This window comes from Eptesicus fuscus, chromosome 24, assembly GCF_027574615.1.
Source record: "Eptesicus fuscus isolate TK198812 chromosome 24, DD_ASM_mEF_20220401, whole genome shotgun sequence".
In the NCBI taxonomy this organism is placed as follows: Eukaryota; Metazoa; Chordata; class Mammalia; order Chiroptera; family Vespertilionidae; genus Eptesicus; species Eptesicus fuscus.
The window spans coordinates 12,340,688-12,355,336 of record NC_072496.1 but is presented as its reverse complement, the minus strand read 5'-3'; the positions used below and the strand labels follow the sequence as shown (position 1 = coordinate 12,355,336).

The 14,649-nt window shown below is 42.6% G+C and overlaps 1 protein-coding gene across 1 annotated transcript in view; it reads right to left on the bottom strand.

The window, feature by feature from the left end:
• Window positions 1-355: 355 nt before the first annotated feature.
• Window positions 356-14,649, bottom strand: part of EXO1 (exonuclease 1) — a 31,535-nt gene continuing 17,241 nt past the window's right edge. Inside the window, exons 9-14 of the mRNA XM_054713001.1 lie at window positions 13,331-13,577; window positions 12,382-12,494; window positions 11,474-11,922; window positions 8,003-8,104; window positions 4,766-4,959; window positions 356-604 (exon numbers count right to left, since the gene is read on the bottom strand). Coding sequence (XP_054568976.1) covers window positions 463-604; window positions 4,766-4,959; window positions 8,003-8,104; window positions 11,474-11,922; window positions 12,382-12,494; window positions 13,331-13,577 — 1,247 coding nt within the window. The 3' untranslated portion in view covers window positions 356-462. The remainder of the gene's footprint in view (window positions 605-4,765; window positions 4,960-8,002; window positions 8,105-11,473; window positions 11,923-12,381; window positions 12,495-13,330; window positions 13,578-14,649) is intronic.

Genomic DNA, 14,649 nt, shown 5'->3' with positions numbered 1-14,649 from the left:
CAGATGTGTATCCCAACCAAACCCTTCAGGGGTAGTAAAGCCCCTCCCCTCCCAGCAACTTTATTTCCCATCCAACCCCGAAAGACAGGCACGTGGAAAACTGTAGAGCTTGGAGGGATACAGTGATTTCCTTTAGGATAGAGTAACTTACAGAAATGTGGTTTTCCACTTGTCATCCTTATGCTAACAATGTAACAGAAATCCTTAAATTTTTATAAATTCTAGCGGACTTGCCCAAATAACATTAAAACTTCCAAAACTGTTAAAAACAATTTCCCTATTTAGCTTCTTATGCAAATATAAAAAGCGGAACAAAGGAAGCAATCACAGAGTTCATATACAAAATGTACTCTTATTAAAAAAAAAACGTGGCGGAACTCTAAGGACAAATCTCAGACCGGTAACCGCCTCCCCGCCGAGAGGGCTTCACGGACAAAGGCTCGGGGCGGCCCCAGCTGCCGCTCAGTGGAATATCGCTCTCTGCGCACGCGCACATTCCGGCTTGTGAAAGATGTCCTCTTCCGTTTCTGGAGTGAGTTGGATATTATCCTTGACTGGAGACAGGGGATCTGGCTTCTTACAAGAAGGGAGCTTCTCAGAATCTCTGCAAAACAGAACAGAATGCCATGAATTTGGTGTCTTTGTTTTTTTAAATATATCATTGATTTTTCACAGAGCGGAAGGGAGAGGGATAGAAAGTTAGAAACATCGATGAGAGAGAAACATCGATCAGCTGCCTCTTGCACACCTCCTACTGGGGATGTGCCTGCAACCAAGGTACATGCCCTTGACTGGAATCGAACCCGGGACCCTTCAGTCCGCAGGCCGACACTCTATCCACTGAGCCAAACCGGTTTCGGCGAATTTGGTGCCTTTAAAGGGCAGAGATTCCCAGAGAATGCTCTCCCTGGGTAAAATAACGGCAGTAGAGAGGACACGACCCTTTAGTGTGGCTGTGCCCATCCAGGTTCTCCGAGGACCTCCAATAGCACCTGCTTCAATGTCCGTGGGCGTGGCTCCCTAGTGAAGACACGCGAGCTAAGGCAGAATGGTTCCAATAGAGAAACGAGTTCTTTTCTGCTTGACAACCTCTTCAAGTCTTGCTAAGAACCAGTGTAAGTGAGGCATGAACAAATGTTTTAGCCCTAACTCTTACCCCCCCCCCCCCCAGGCTCATCTCAGAAATGATCAAGGTGCTCTCAAAGAGCAACACAGGTCAGTGGAACGCGTGACACCGGGCGCGGGAAGTTCACTGTCAGGGTTTCATGCTCGACCTCACAATAACGACTGCTTGTTGACTTTATGTGATGCCAAAAAATTTACAGTGAAATAAAAAGGCTACTAAAATACAAATTTTCAAACAGAAAACACACACACACACAAAACAACAAAAAAAACCCTGGTGGGGCCAGGTTTTCTTCATATACTTCAAAACAACATGCCACAACAGATCACACACAGGACAGGTACAAGAATCCAGCTAATGCTATTCAACTAGGCCAGTGGTCGGCAAACTCATTAGTCAACAGAGCCAAATATCAACAGTACAACGATTGATATTTCTTTTGAGAGCCAAATTTTTTAACTTCTTCTAACGCCACTTCTTCAAAATACACTCGCCCAGGCCGTGGTATTTTGTGGAAGAGCCACACTCAAGGGGCCAAAGAGCCGCAGTTTGCCGACCACGGAACTAGGCAATAAAGACTTGCAAACATGTATTCTCACTTTTTTTTTGTAGAACAACTATGCTATTGATTCTAAATACTTAATAAGTTTATAGTTATCTTTAAAGTGTCTATTTTAATTTCTAAAAGGTTAAATGTTGACAGATGTAACTAAGTAATTACTTAATTTGGGGCCCTCAACTTTTAAAAGTATAAAGGGTTTCTGAAGACAGGTGTTTGAGAACTCATGCGATATGGTTTAATCCTAGACTTGACACGATGTAAATAGTAACAACACTGCCCAGCACTTACTTACCAAGTGTTCCCATCCACACCATTTCATCTGGTGACAACATCTCTATTAGGTAAGGCTTAATCCTATGGCACCCAGGTAATCTTTGTTTTTCATTTATTTTTAGCACATTTGCTTTAAGAACAAGAAAATGAATGAAGAGCGAACCAAGATGGCTGCATAGGTAAACGCCTGTACTCGCAGCCTCCTACAACCACATCAAAATGACAACTACAATACAGAACCGTCATGCAGAACTGCCTGAACGCTGGCTGAACAGAAGCCCTGCAACTAGAGAAATGAAGAAAGCGCAGAGACTGGTAGGAGGGCGGAGCAGGCTGGTCCAACAGCCACGTGTGCCGTCGTGTTGTTTTTAATTGGGAGGCAGACGTCTCTACAGAGGCTGCCAGTGAGGAGCAAGGGGTCCCGGCCTAGGGTTCCAGAGTTGTCCTGGCTGTAAGAAGCAGGGGGATGTGGCTAAGTGACAAGGAGACTGCTGGGATCCCAGCCGTTCCCCTTAAAGGGCTCGTGCGCACACTTACAGGGTCCTACTTCTCCCAAGCTCCAGCGCCGGGGAACCAGGCTCACATGGGGATTGTCTGGCATCGTGGCAGGAACTCGGGGGCGGCTTTCTCCCAGACAGGGGTGTTCACAGTGGCCACTGTTCCTGTGCTGGGACCTCCCGTCACAGGGTGACTGGCAGCCATATCTGAGTCTCAATCAGCACACTGTTTGCTCTGCCTTGGGGATACCCTGAGACCCCAACCCATCCAATATGCAGTCTCACCCAAGCTGTTTGTAGCTGCTTTTCCAAATGCAAACAAGCAGCAGCTGGTGTCAAACCTAACAAAAGGCCCAAGACCCACCCTTGGCTGGTTTGGCTCACTGGACAGAAGGTCGGCCTGGGGACTGAAGGGTCCCAGGTTTGATTCTGGTCAAGGACATGTACATTGGTTGCGGGCACATCCCCAGTAGGTGATCGATGCTTCTCTCTCATTGATGTTTCTAACTCTCTGTAAAAATCAATAAAATATATTTTTAAAAAAAGGCCCAAGACCCAGCACCAGCCAGCCTTGTTTCACAGCTGGGCTTGCATCGCTAAGCCCAATACAAACAGCAAATAGCAGATCTCTCTGTAGTCCCTGCTGGGTGGCCCTAGGCAGTGGTCGACTTTGCACCTCCCTAGAGCCAGTGCACCCAGTGGACAGCTTCAGACCATAGCAGATTACAGCTCTACACATCCACATGCGCCACACTCAGAGGCAGACGCAGTGAGCACCAAAGCCCCACTGGAGCAAGTCCTGCTGCATAGGGGTGTTTCCTGCCCAGCAGCTCTCCACTGCAGCTGGTCCTCACAGCCTGGCCTGGGGTCAGCTCCTCCCAGTGACACCAACAGCCATCCAGGCTCAACTACAAGACTGTGCACACACGGGGCGCACCTAGCGTGCCCCCAGCTCAGGTGACTGGGGAGGCTGAGCCATAGGACCTCTACACAAGGTCACTCTCCCGATTCTAGGAGACATAGCAACAAACACGGGGAAGCGGCCAAAATTCAGGGAAGGAAGCAGGAAGAAAAAGATATATATTTTTCATATATTTTATCAGCAATCTAATCTAAAAATCAAAATGAATAAGAAACCTGATGAATAAAATATAAAAATATAATCAAAGGCATAGAAGCATGGAGGGGACTGATGAATCTCAGAGGGAAGGGGGAGTGGGTAGGGAAGAGATAACCAAAGATCTTACCTTTAAACACGGACAGTAGGGTAGTAAAGGCCTGGGGTGGGGCAGGAACTGGGTGGAGGGGGGCAATTGGGGAAAAAAGGGGGACATCTGTAATACTCTCAATAAAGATTTAAAAAGAAAATAAGTGAGTTATAAATCAATGTTACTCTGTAGTTAATCTTGTAATCTAACAGAAGTATTGTAGATATATACAGGGTCAACTCATTTAAAACCATGTTTGCCACATACATTAGAAATCTGGCCAATTCATCTTTTAAAAGTTATTTTTTAAGAGAGTGGGAGAGGGAGAGATAGAGACACATCAATTGGTTGCCTCCCGCATGCACTGACCAGGGCCCAGGCTGGGGAGGAGCCTGCAACCAAGGCATGTGCCCCTGACCAGAATTGAACCCGGGACCCTTCAGTCCACAGGCTGATGCTCTCTCCGCTGAGCCACACCGGCTAGAGCTCCTCCCATTTTAGATGTGATAATTTAAGGAAATAAAGTGCATTAAACCCAGAAGCACCATTACCTTCCCAAACCCCGTGTCTTTTTTTTTTTTATATTTAATTTTAGAGAGAGAGAGAGAGATAGAAACATCAAAACATCAATGATGAGAGAGAATCATTGGTTGGCTGCCTCCTGCATGCCCGCTACTGGGGATCGAGCCCGCAACCCAGGCATGTGCCCTTGGCCGGAATCGAACCTGGGACCCTTCAGTCTGCAGGCTGACGCTCTATCCATTGAGCCAAACCAGCTAGGGCCCAAACCCCATGTCTTAACCTTGTTCTCATTACAATCCTGAGAGAGAAGGAAAGAAACTTGAGACACTCAGGCCAGGACAAGTCATGTGATTTGCTTAACGAGAGAGACCCCCAAAGCCGACTGAGAACTGAGGTTTTTATCAGTTTGCCATCTTCTCACTAAAAGAAGGCACAGAAATTGCAGTTAAATACAGTTATAGAGGAAATAGGTAAGAGAAAAAGAAACTGACTCATATGGGAACAGAAAGACTTGGGAGAAGGGTTGAAATTACAGGGGAAAAAATTTACCCTATTTCAAAGAAACAAGACAACTCACTTTTTAAATCCAAAGTTCTTCCAGAGCTCATTGATCTTGATCTGCATTCCCGGCCTGTTCTCGGCGTTGTGATGTTTCCTCTTCTGGCCTCTGGCTGGCCTCCTGCTCAGTCCACTGACTCTGGCAGGCACTAGAGGTTTGATCCTGGTTGTAGAGAGACTGTCCAGAGAACTGGATTTATACAGCCCAGGGACCTGAAGAATAAATGCGTTTTAATACTCTTTTGTTAAAGCAACCACCTTTAGTTAATTTCAAGCTATCCTTTATACTCCGGAACAGAAAAATAACATAGGTAATATGTAAAAATGTGCCATTTATAAATATGTACTACAGAAATTGTAATTTTAACCAGTTAATACACGTAGCACCTGGCACTTAAACTCAAGAATTAAGTGAGCTCTGCCTTACTCCTTCATTGCCTCTAGGCCAGTGGTCGGCAAACCGCGGCTCGTGAGCCACATGCGGCTTGCGAGCTGTGGTTTGCCGCTCTGTTGACTAATGAGTTTGCCGACCACTGCTAGACTAAATGTTACTGTGTAGTTGGAAGCTGTGAGGGTTAGGCAATTGTGGCATATTGTGTGCAAAGAGGTCAAGGGTAGGATGTGACAGTCAGTGGTCGGCAAACTCATTAGTCAACAGAGCGGCAAACTGCGGCTCACCACTGCTCTAGGCAATTGCTGTCTGAATCCATTTACAGTCGTTTCCCCCCCCTTATTTGTGGGGATCTGTTTCAAGACCCCCAGTGGCCCTAACCGGTTTGGCTCAGTGGATAGAGCGTCGGCCTGTGGACTGAAAGGTCCCAGGTTCGATTCCGGTCAAGGGCATGTACCTTGGTTGCAGGCACATCCCCAGTAGGGAGGTGTGCAGGAGGCAGCTGATCGATGTTTCTCTCTCATCGATGTTTCTAACTATCCCTCTCCCTTCCTCTCTGTAAAAAAATCAATGATTAAAAAAAAAAAAAAAGACCCCCAGTGGATGCCTGCAACTGTGGACAGCACCTAACTATGAATGCTATGCTGTTTCCTACACACACACACACACCCATGATAAAGCTCAACACCTTTCCCACGTACACTAAGCCCTACACAGCCTGCAGCTATAACGTGTGCAGTTTGAGGTGTGACAGCAAAACACGCACAAATTCACAACAGAACACTTGTTTTTATCCTGGATCTGAGCAACCTCAGCACACAGTGTTTTCTTCCTATCTGAGCCGAGAACATTCACCGCTTCACTTCACAGCTTCTCTTAGCGATCGGAATGGCGGTCTAGCAATTCAGTAGCAGCGTCACTACTGCCGCGCTTTGGGGACAGACATCATTAAGTAAAATAAGGGCGACTTGAACCCAATCACTGAGGTAACAGCCGCTGGTCTCCTAACAGAGATGGCTACTAAGCACCTAATGGGTGGGTGGTGTTACAGCGTGCATACACTGGACAAAGAATTAACATTCCGGGCGGGATGGAGACATGAAATAGAACATGGCATGCAACTTAAAATTTATGAATTATACATTTCTGTAATTTTCCATTTAATATTTTCAGACTATAGTTGACCATGAGTAACCAAAACAGCAGAAACACACACACACACACGGCAGCATAATACACACTATTGCGTACTTTGTTTTTCTCACTTAACATATCTTGATTTTACCTAATAATGTATCTTGGAGATTTTCCCGCTTCACACATAAAACTTACTTTTGTGTTGAATGGGTTGCCTGGTCCTCCGCTGTATAAATGTGCCGTAATTTACTTAAGCAGATCTCTATGGACAGGTTATTTACACCAAAGGGTTGATTTTTATTGGATGAACTATGGGGCCATTGAAGTGGTGGTGTTTTTCAGGATAGCCACAGTGAGACATAGAGAACAAGTGAGGAGGAGAGAGCTGATGAAGCCGCGGACGGCGTATGAAGGAGGAAAAGACTCACAGAGGAGAGGGGAAATCCCGGGGGAGGGGTGACGGAGAGATCAAGACGCAGGACAAAGAAACGTCACCACTTGTGAAGGACCAAGTTTGGTGGTTTACTTCATCCCCTGCCGCAGACGGACTGAGCTGGCAGTTATAAAGAAAAAGGACAACTCTTAAGATTTTGAAACTAGATGAGAAAAATAATATGATTTTATTCTGAGATGCACTGCTTCGTGATAAGATGATGAAACTGGACTGAGAGGGAAGGTGCATCGGAGTTTTCCCTGAACCAGGAGTGACAGTTAAAACCCCGACAAAGAGAATCTCTGACAGCAAGAATAACAACAAAAGATGATGGATTAATGTCTGGACATAACTCCTTCGGGAAAGTACTGTCTACATTTCTAGTCCTATCAGTTACTGCAAATAATTTTGGTATTTCCAGACATTTTACTATAATTATATAAACATACACATGTGCATGAATATTTTTAAGTATTATAAAGCAAACAAAAACACCATGTTAATAAGATACTTTTTCCTTTTCAAAGTCATGATATGATTGAAAAGCCTCTCCTATTCAACGATGTTAAAGTCTTATATTTGCTATTTTATAGTAATGTTTTAATATATTTGAGATTATATTTTATAGTATGAGATGGAAACCTTTCAGATGGATATGAAGACTGTTGAAATATTTAAAGTGTTTATGCTTTAAAAAGTAAATATGTTCACTACAGAAAAACATGGAAAACAAAGAAATTCACCTTTATTCCTACCAGCTAAGACCTAAAACCAAGAATGTATTTAATAATTTGTCTTTTATCTCCAATTTTCACCACTCCGACCAATACACAAGTAAATGTTCTTGTAAAACTCTATTTCCTTAGGTTCAAGTTCTGGAATGCACTTACCGGGTTAATTAATTTGAATTCTTTCAAACTGCTTTCCAGAAATGGCAGGGCAATTCAGTCTCCCCTAAATATCTGATTATACATCTCACTAGACTTTCACAGAAATGACGCCTTTCTCAGAGCGTACCTGCGCTGTGACAAGGCAGGTGACTGCAGTCATTACAGACAAATGCTAAATTAGCACATGGAAAACAGACCTTTCTGCCGCAAGGAAACAGCAGGTCTCACAACTGAAACGCCCACAATCAAGCACAAACAGGATCCTAGAAGGTTTGTTTGGAAGTAGACATTTTTGTGTAAATAAAAATATAGGCATTTAAAATTTTAATTGTGCTTTATACTTCTCATTTTTTGGTAACAATCATGCGCTGCTTGTGACATGAAATAAATAAATAAATGTTTTACCTTGTTTCTCAGAAGCGTGTCTTTTTTTGAAAAATGAGATACATGTAGCTTGGGTTTCTGATTACCTTGATTACCAAGTGACTTAAAATTGCAATCAGATTCCTAGATCCCCCAGATCAAAAAATAAAATAAAATTAGATTTTTACTATGGAATTTATATATGACAACTAACCAAAATTCAACAAAACATAAAACAAAATGAGAAAATCAGCATAAATATGATGTTTTGGGTTTTTTTCCCCCCAGAAAAGTATAAGAAACTCGAGGTAGAGTAAAAGAAAATGGACCTAATGTGGAAAGAATGAGGTTTGCCAGTTTCACCTCAAGATGCAGTAAAGGAACGAGCAAGGTGCGTGAGCTGGAGAGAACACATTTGAAACGGAAGGCGTCTCTGCATCGTTTCAGAAGCCGGCCCAAATACTAAAGTTCAGATAACACAAGCTGCCTCCTACACAAGCTGCCTCCTACACAAGCCTGCCTAAGTTTCCTAGATTACCAGCCACAACACGCTGAACCAGGGTAGTTCTACATCTGCTAACTGTGTAACGTGTTCAACATTAAAGAGACAAAAGCCATCTACTTTCAAGAAGTAGGGTCATACTATCTGGAATGCACAGCTTTGGCAATGACGCTAAGGCCTACCCGCTGCTCCCAATCCCGTCACGTAAGACTTTCCTACAGACAGAAAAATCTGGATCCCCACTAACGCCAAATAAAAAGGACAATGAGGCCCTGACCAGTTTGGCTCAGTGGATAGAGCGCCAGCCTGCGGACTGAAGGGTCCCAGGTTCGATTCCGGTCAAGGGCATGTACCTGGGTTGCAGGCACATCCCCAGTAGGGGGATGTGCAGGAGGCAGCTGATGGATGTTTCTCTCTTACCGATGTTTCTAACTATCTCCCTCCCTTCCTCTCTTTAAGAAATCAAATATATATTTTTTTAAAAATTAAAAAAAGGACCATGAGGGGAAATTTAGAAGACTTTACATTTCTGCATTTTTCATGAGGGTTTCCTTTTAATATTTATCTTGGGATTCTACATAGTATTATTGTATACTTAAAAAAACAAAGTGACAAATACTGCATTAATATGGACTGTAACTTACAGAAACTCTAATATTCTCCACTCAGCGCTAACAGGAGTGCGGCACTGGGCTAAACAATTTCTTAAAGATCACGAGTAAGATCCCAAGATTACTTCACCTCCGACGGGGCCACTGGGCTCACACCCGCAGACCAGCTGGCTGCTGACCTCAGGGAACCACACGGAGTCTCCCTCCCATATCCGAACGAAGCCCCGGGGCACAGTGGCTCTGAAACAGTTTCTGAATCAAACACTGATTACACAGCTCTCATTAACAACTCATTTATCCTAACAGGAATTTACTGCATCTGAAGCAGAAGATGTTAAAGAATCATTTCCAGCCAAAACCGGTTTGGCTTAGTGGATAGAGAGTCGGCCTGCGGACTCAAAGGTCCCAGGTTCGATTCCGGTCAAGGGCATGTACCTTGGTTGCGGGGACATCCCCAGTAGGAGATGTGCAGGAGGCAGCTGATCGATGTTTCTCTCTCATCGATGTTTCTAACTCCTTCTCCCTTCCTCTCTGTAAAAAAATCAATAAAATATATATTAAAAAAAAAAAGAAAGAAGAATCATTTCCGGTCAGCTGGGCTTTTGGCGGAGGGAAGAGGATTCATGTTGCTGTTTAGCCCGGAAGACCCAAGAGCGGCCAGTTCTGTCGGCATGACTGGCCCACAGGCTGTGAGCTGGAATAAGGCTTCTTAGTAAAACATGGCTAAAGCTTACAAAGTAAGTTACACAGACATCCACTGGAAAAAGGGCAAAAAATGTCCCCAAGGAGCTCAGCAGACTTAAAAGTATCCTCACAAATAGATGGTGTTTTTAAAAAAATATATTTGCATTGATTTCAGAGAGGGAGAGAGAGAAACATCAAAGATGGGAGAGAAGCATTGATTGGCTGCCTCCTGCTGGGGACCGAGCCCACAACCTGGCACGTGTCCCGACCGGGAATCTAGCTGTGACCTCCCGGCCGACACTCCTCCTCTCAGCAACACCAGCCGGCGGTACATGGTGTTTTTATGAAAGACGTTCAAGAGTTAGCACCTGTAGCTGCACTCCCATGGTGCCGAGAAAAAAATGCAGCGTGAACTGAAAAATGAAAAAGATGACATTGAAATGGAGGCGCAAGTTCAAGGAAACAGAGTCTTCCAGCCCAGCCTGGAGGAACCAACGTGAAAAGAAAGCCATAAAACAGCCCAGCATTTGGGGCGGCACACCCTCCCACGTAAACCACAGGCAAAACAGCCTGTCCCCACATTTTAACTTAGTTCTTCTCTTGGAGTCCAATACCACATTTCCTTTAGGAACTTAAGGTAAATAGAAGCTACATTGATGGGTTAGATGCTGTCCACAATTCAGGATTATCACACATCGAAATTCTGTCAAATACCACCGAGTCTACAATTGTTCTCACAACGTGGTAATTATAGTCAGTAGATATAAAATGAAGTATCTTATATTGCTATGCTATTTTCGGTATCTCAAATTGAGATTTTGAAGTATGATGACATAACTCAGATTTGAAAAAAGCTATCTGTCATTTTAAAATATGTCACTGGGTCTTATGAATACTTATTTAGGGTTTTGATTTTAAGTCAAATTAAAAGGTATTTTATAAATTAAAAAATGGCTAGAATGCTTTTATTAATTTAAAACAAAATAACATAAAATCACTTGTTTGTGTTTTGTTTTAAAGGAGAAGTTTAGCAAGAATAAGAGCAGGGGGAGATAAGAGATCAACCAAAGGACTTGTATGCATGCATAGAAGAAAAACCAACGGATGCAAAACATTGGGGGGTGAGGGCATGTATGGGAGTGGGATAGTGGGGGGCAATGGTAAGATATGTACACATATAATATGTTAATAAAAAAAATTAAAAAAAAAAACCACCCAAAAAAAACAACAAATAAAATAAATATGCCAAAAAAAAAAAAAAGAATAAGAGTAAATGAAAAGATATTTCTGAAGTACTAACACTTAAGGTGGACACCATCACATTAATAGGCCCATCTCCTTAGAAGATTTAAAATGTTCTCTGAATTCAAGAGTATATTAAGGAATAAATATTAAATTTATAACAACTTTTCATTTCGTAGCTTATCATTCTGCGTAGGTCTTAACTACTCCACAACTTGAGGCATCTATCAGTGGAACACACAGTGATTAAAAAAATGTACTATTTAGATTAAATGGATACGAGTTTAAAATAGGAAAGACATGGAGAAGTTCTTCAGGTGAATGAAATGTAAATTGTCTACACAGTAATATCTAGAATGAAAATTAAGACACCCAATTATTCCGATCATGTAGGCAAACTCTTCTCAACTGTAGGATAATCACCCTATTTTGCTTTATATATAAATTTGAAAACAAAGGTTTCGTGTGGCTTACCTCTGGGCTGAAATCCTTACTGGAAGGCTGAGGAAGTTTCGATGCACTTAAGCTGTGTGGGGAGAATTCCGCACTCCCCTGAGACTGTGAGCACCAACTCAGTTCACGTACAGGATCCGCTTCATCACCCGACTCATCACTCTTGACCTGAGACACATTGGACACCTTACTCTCAGGCAGAGAGCTGGGCGAGTCCCCCTTTCTCCGGAACTGATGCAATGCTGTACTCGGAGAGGGGCTCGGAGTTCTTGAAAAATCTCCAAGACTTCCAGACCAGCTAAAACAACTTCTCAGTGTCCCCAAAGGGGGTGGTGAGATGGTCCTTGTGAATCCGATGGTCTTAAAAGACTGAGACTCTTCACCAGCAACCACAGCTCCACCATCTGGAGTCCGATCACTTGGATTGTGTGCTACATTCCTCTCAACCAGCTTCTTGCCCTCCAGACAATCTGATTGATTCAGGTCAACCAGCTTCTTGCTCTCTAGACAATCTGATTCATTGAGATCAACCAGCTTCTTGCTCTCTAGACAATCTGATTCATTTAGATCAACCAGCTTCTTGCTCTCTAGACAATCTGATTCATTGAGATCAACCAGCTTCTTGCTCTCTAGACAATCTGATTCATTGAGATCAACCAGCTTCTTGCTCTCTAGACAATCTGATTCATTGAGATCAACCAGCTTCTTGCTCTCTAGACAATCGGATTCATTGAGATCAACCAGCTTCTTGCCCTCCAGACAATCTGATTGATTTAGTTCAACCAGCATCTTGCTCTCTAGACAATTTGATTCATTTAGATCAACCAGCTTCTTGCTCTCTAGACAATTTGATTCATTTAGATCAACCACTTTATCATCTAGAAGACAATCTGATTCATTGAGATCAACCACTTTCTTATCATCTAGACAGTCTGATTCATTGAGATTGGTCTTTTTATCTGTGACCGAAGTTTCATCTAGAGGTTGGGGGCTTGCCTTCTTTGCTACAAAGTCCATAGAATCCAGAGAATTGCAAAAAAACCTAACAGAAAAAACAACGGAAAGAATGCATAAGTATTTTAGTTTCCTCGCAAGGTGATAAGATTCAGAATATGGCTCAGTTTCTTTTTAAAATAAAATCTCATAAATAAATAATTTTATGCACGCCTCTATCACTGCACTTACCACATGGGCTGAAAGGATTTTGTTTATGGACCTATTTTTCCAACTACACTACAAGCTTCTCAAGAATAAAATCTACGTCTCTCACTCTTGTAACCCAACACCTAGTATCGTATCAAGTTCTCAATTAATATTAGAGCCTTATATTCATCAGTATTTAAATATACTTCTAGTAATACTTTGCAAAATGTACTTAGTTTGTAAAGAAACTAAGAAAGTAGAAACAAAGACGTAGGGACTGCCTCAAAAAACAGAATTTTTCTGCCGAAGCCGGTTTGGCTCAGTGGATAGAGCGTCGGCCTGCGGACTCAAGGGTCCCAGGTTCGATTCCGGTCAAGGGCATGTATCTTGGTTGCGGGCACATCCCCAGTGGGGGGTGTGCAGGAGGCAGCTGATCGATGTTTCTCTCTCATCGATGTTTCTAACTCTCTATCCCTCTCTCTTCCTCTCTGTGAAAAATCAATAAAATATATTAAAAAAAAAAAACACCAGAATTTTTCTAATACAAAAAGCAGCAGAAGTTCAAGGGAAAAGCTGTGCGTTCAGGTCTGAATTCAGGCAATAAAAACTGTAATTGTTAAGTCGGGTTCTCCACCTTCCCCAACTAGACTCGCTGCTTACCTGAGAGCATTAAAGCACACGTCAATGCAGTACAGACCACCACAGACACCCAGCATCCTAGAGATGTAGCCATACCTGCTTCTGGTCCCAGGAACCACAACAGCACCACTTTCTTGATTTTTTCTCTGCAAAAATGCTGCAAATTTATTTCTTGTCGTAGGTGGCGTGCCTAAGGTTTTTTTAATGGTAGTGCCATCCACCAGGTCAGGCAGCGGCATTTTGGAAGAGTCCGATGATGTCCTACCTTCACAGCCATCTTCCTTGGTCTTCTTTGCAAATGAGAGAGAATACTGACTCAACAGATCATCTTCGGACAGCCCCTCTAAATAAAAGCAGAGTGACCGTGAGTCAATGTTTGTCCGCATGCAGTTCAAGACTCGGCTTTAGCTTCACAGTCCATGTTCCTTTGTCCTAAAGGACAGTCTTTTTTTTTTTAAAAAAAACTATGCACCAGAGAAGAAAATCCAAGGATAATTTTTTTTTTCTTGGCTGTGTTTTACAATTTCACAAGTTAGAATGCTTTAATGTCAATTATTTGTACAATTTTATGTGAAATTACCCAAACCAAAATTTCAGGACGTAATTTTGTACAGCTATATACTCATTATACTAAGGACTTCATTTTGAATGTAAAGAAACAAATCAAAAAACTGTTTTAAGGGAATTTACATGTCAATATGTAATTAATTTAATGTTTAATTTAAAAAATGTCCCAGTAAAATCAGCAGCTACTTATACACACCATCTATGTGATTGTCAGGAGCCAGAAGTCATTTGCTAAGGGGCCCTAATTTGCTGCATGGCAAACGTATCCTGTGGCATTAGATCAAAGACAAAGCAATACAAAGGCTGCAGCCCGAGATAGGCTGAGACACAGCGACAGCAGTAAGGAGTCTTAAGTTCAATGAAATCTCGGTGGCTGAGACACAGCGATAGCAGTAAGGAGTCTTAAGTAAGTTCAATGAAATCACGGTCTGAACAGTTCCACTCTCATAGGATTTAATGCCCATTACTCAAAAAAGTGTCAGTAAAATAGTTGAGGGCCCCAAAATACCAGAGACAAGAAGATGATACCTCCAATTTTAAAGGTACAGATTGTTAAAAAGCTATAGATCAGTAAGTTTGATTTTGACTCCTGGCATGAGCCTAAATCTGTTTATTATGAAGGGAATTATGAGCCCTTACAGAAGAGAACAAATATTGTAGGAGCCCCAACAAGGCTTCCTCAAGAAGCCACGCCAGACTAACCTCGTCTTCTTTTTGGAATAAGCTTTAGACGAGCTACTCGGGGCAATTCTATAGACTTAGCATATCCCGAGGAAGATACTCAGTGTCTCTCCCATCATCCTAGTAGACAGCAGCCAGAATCTACTGTGTATTAGTTACGCGGGGTT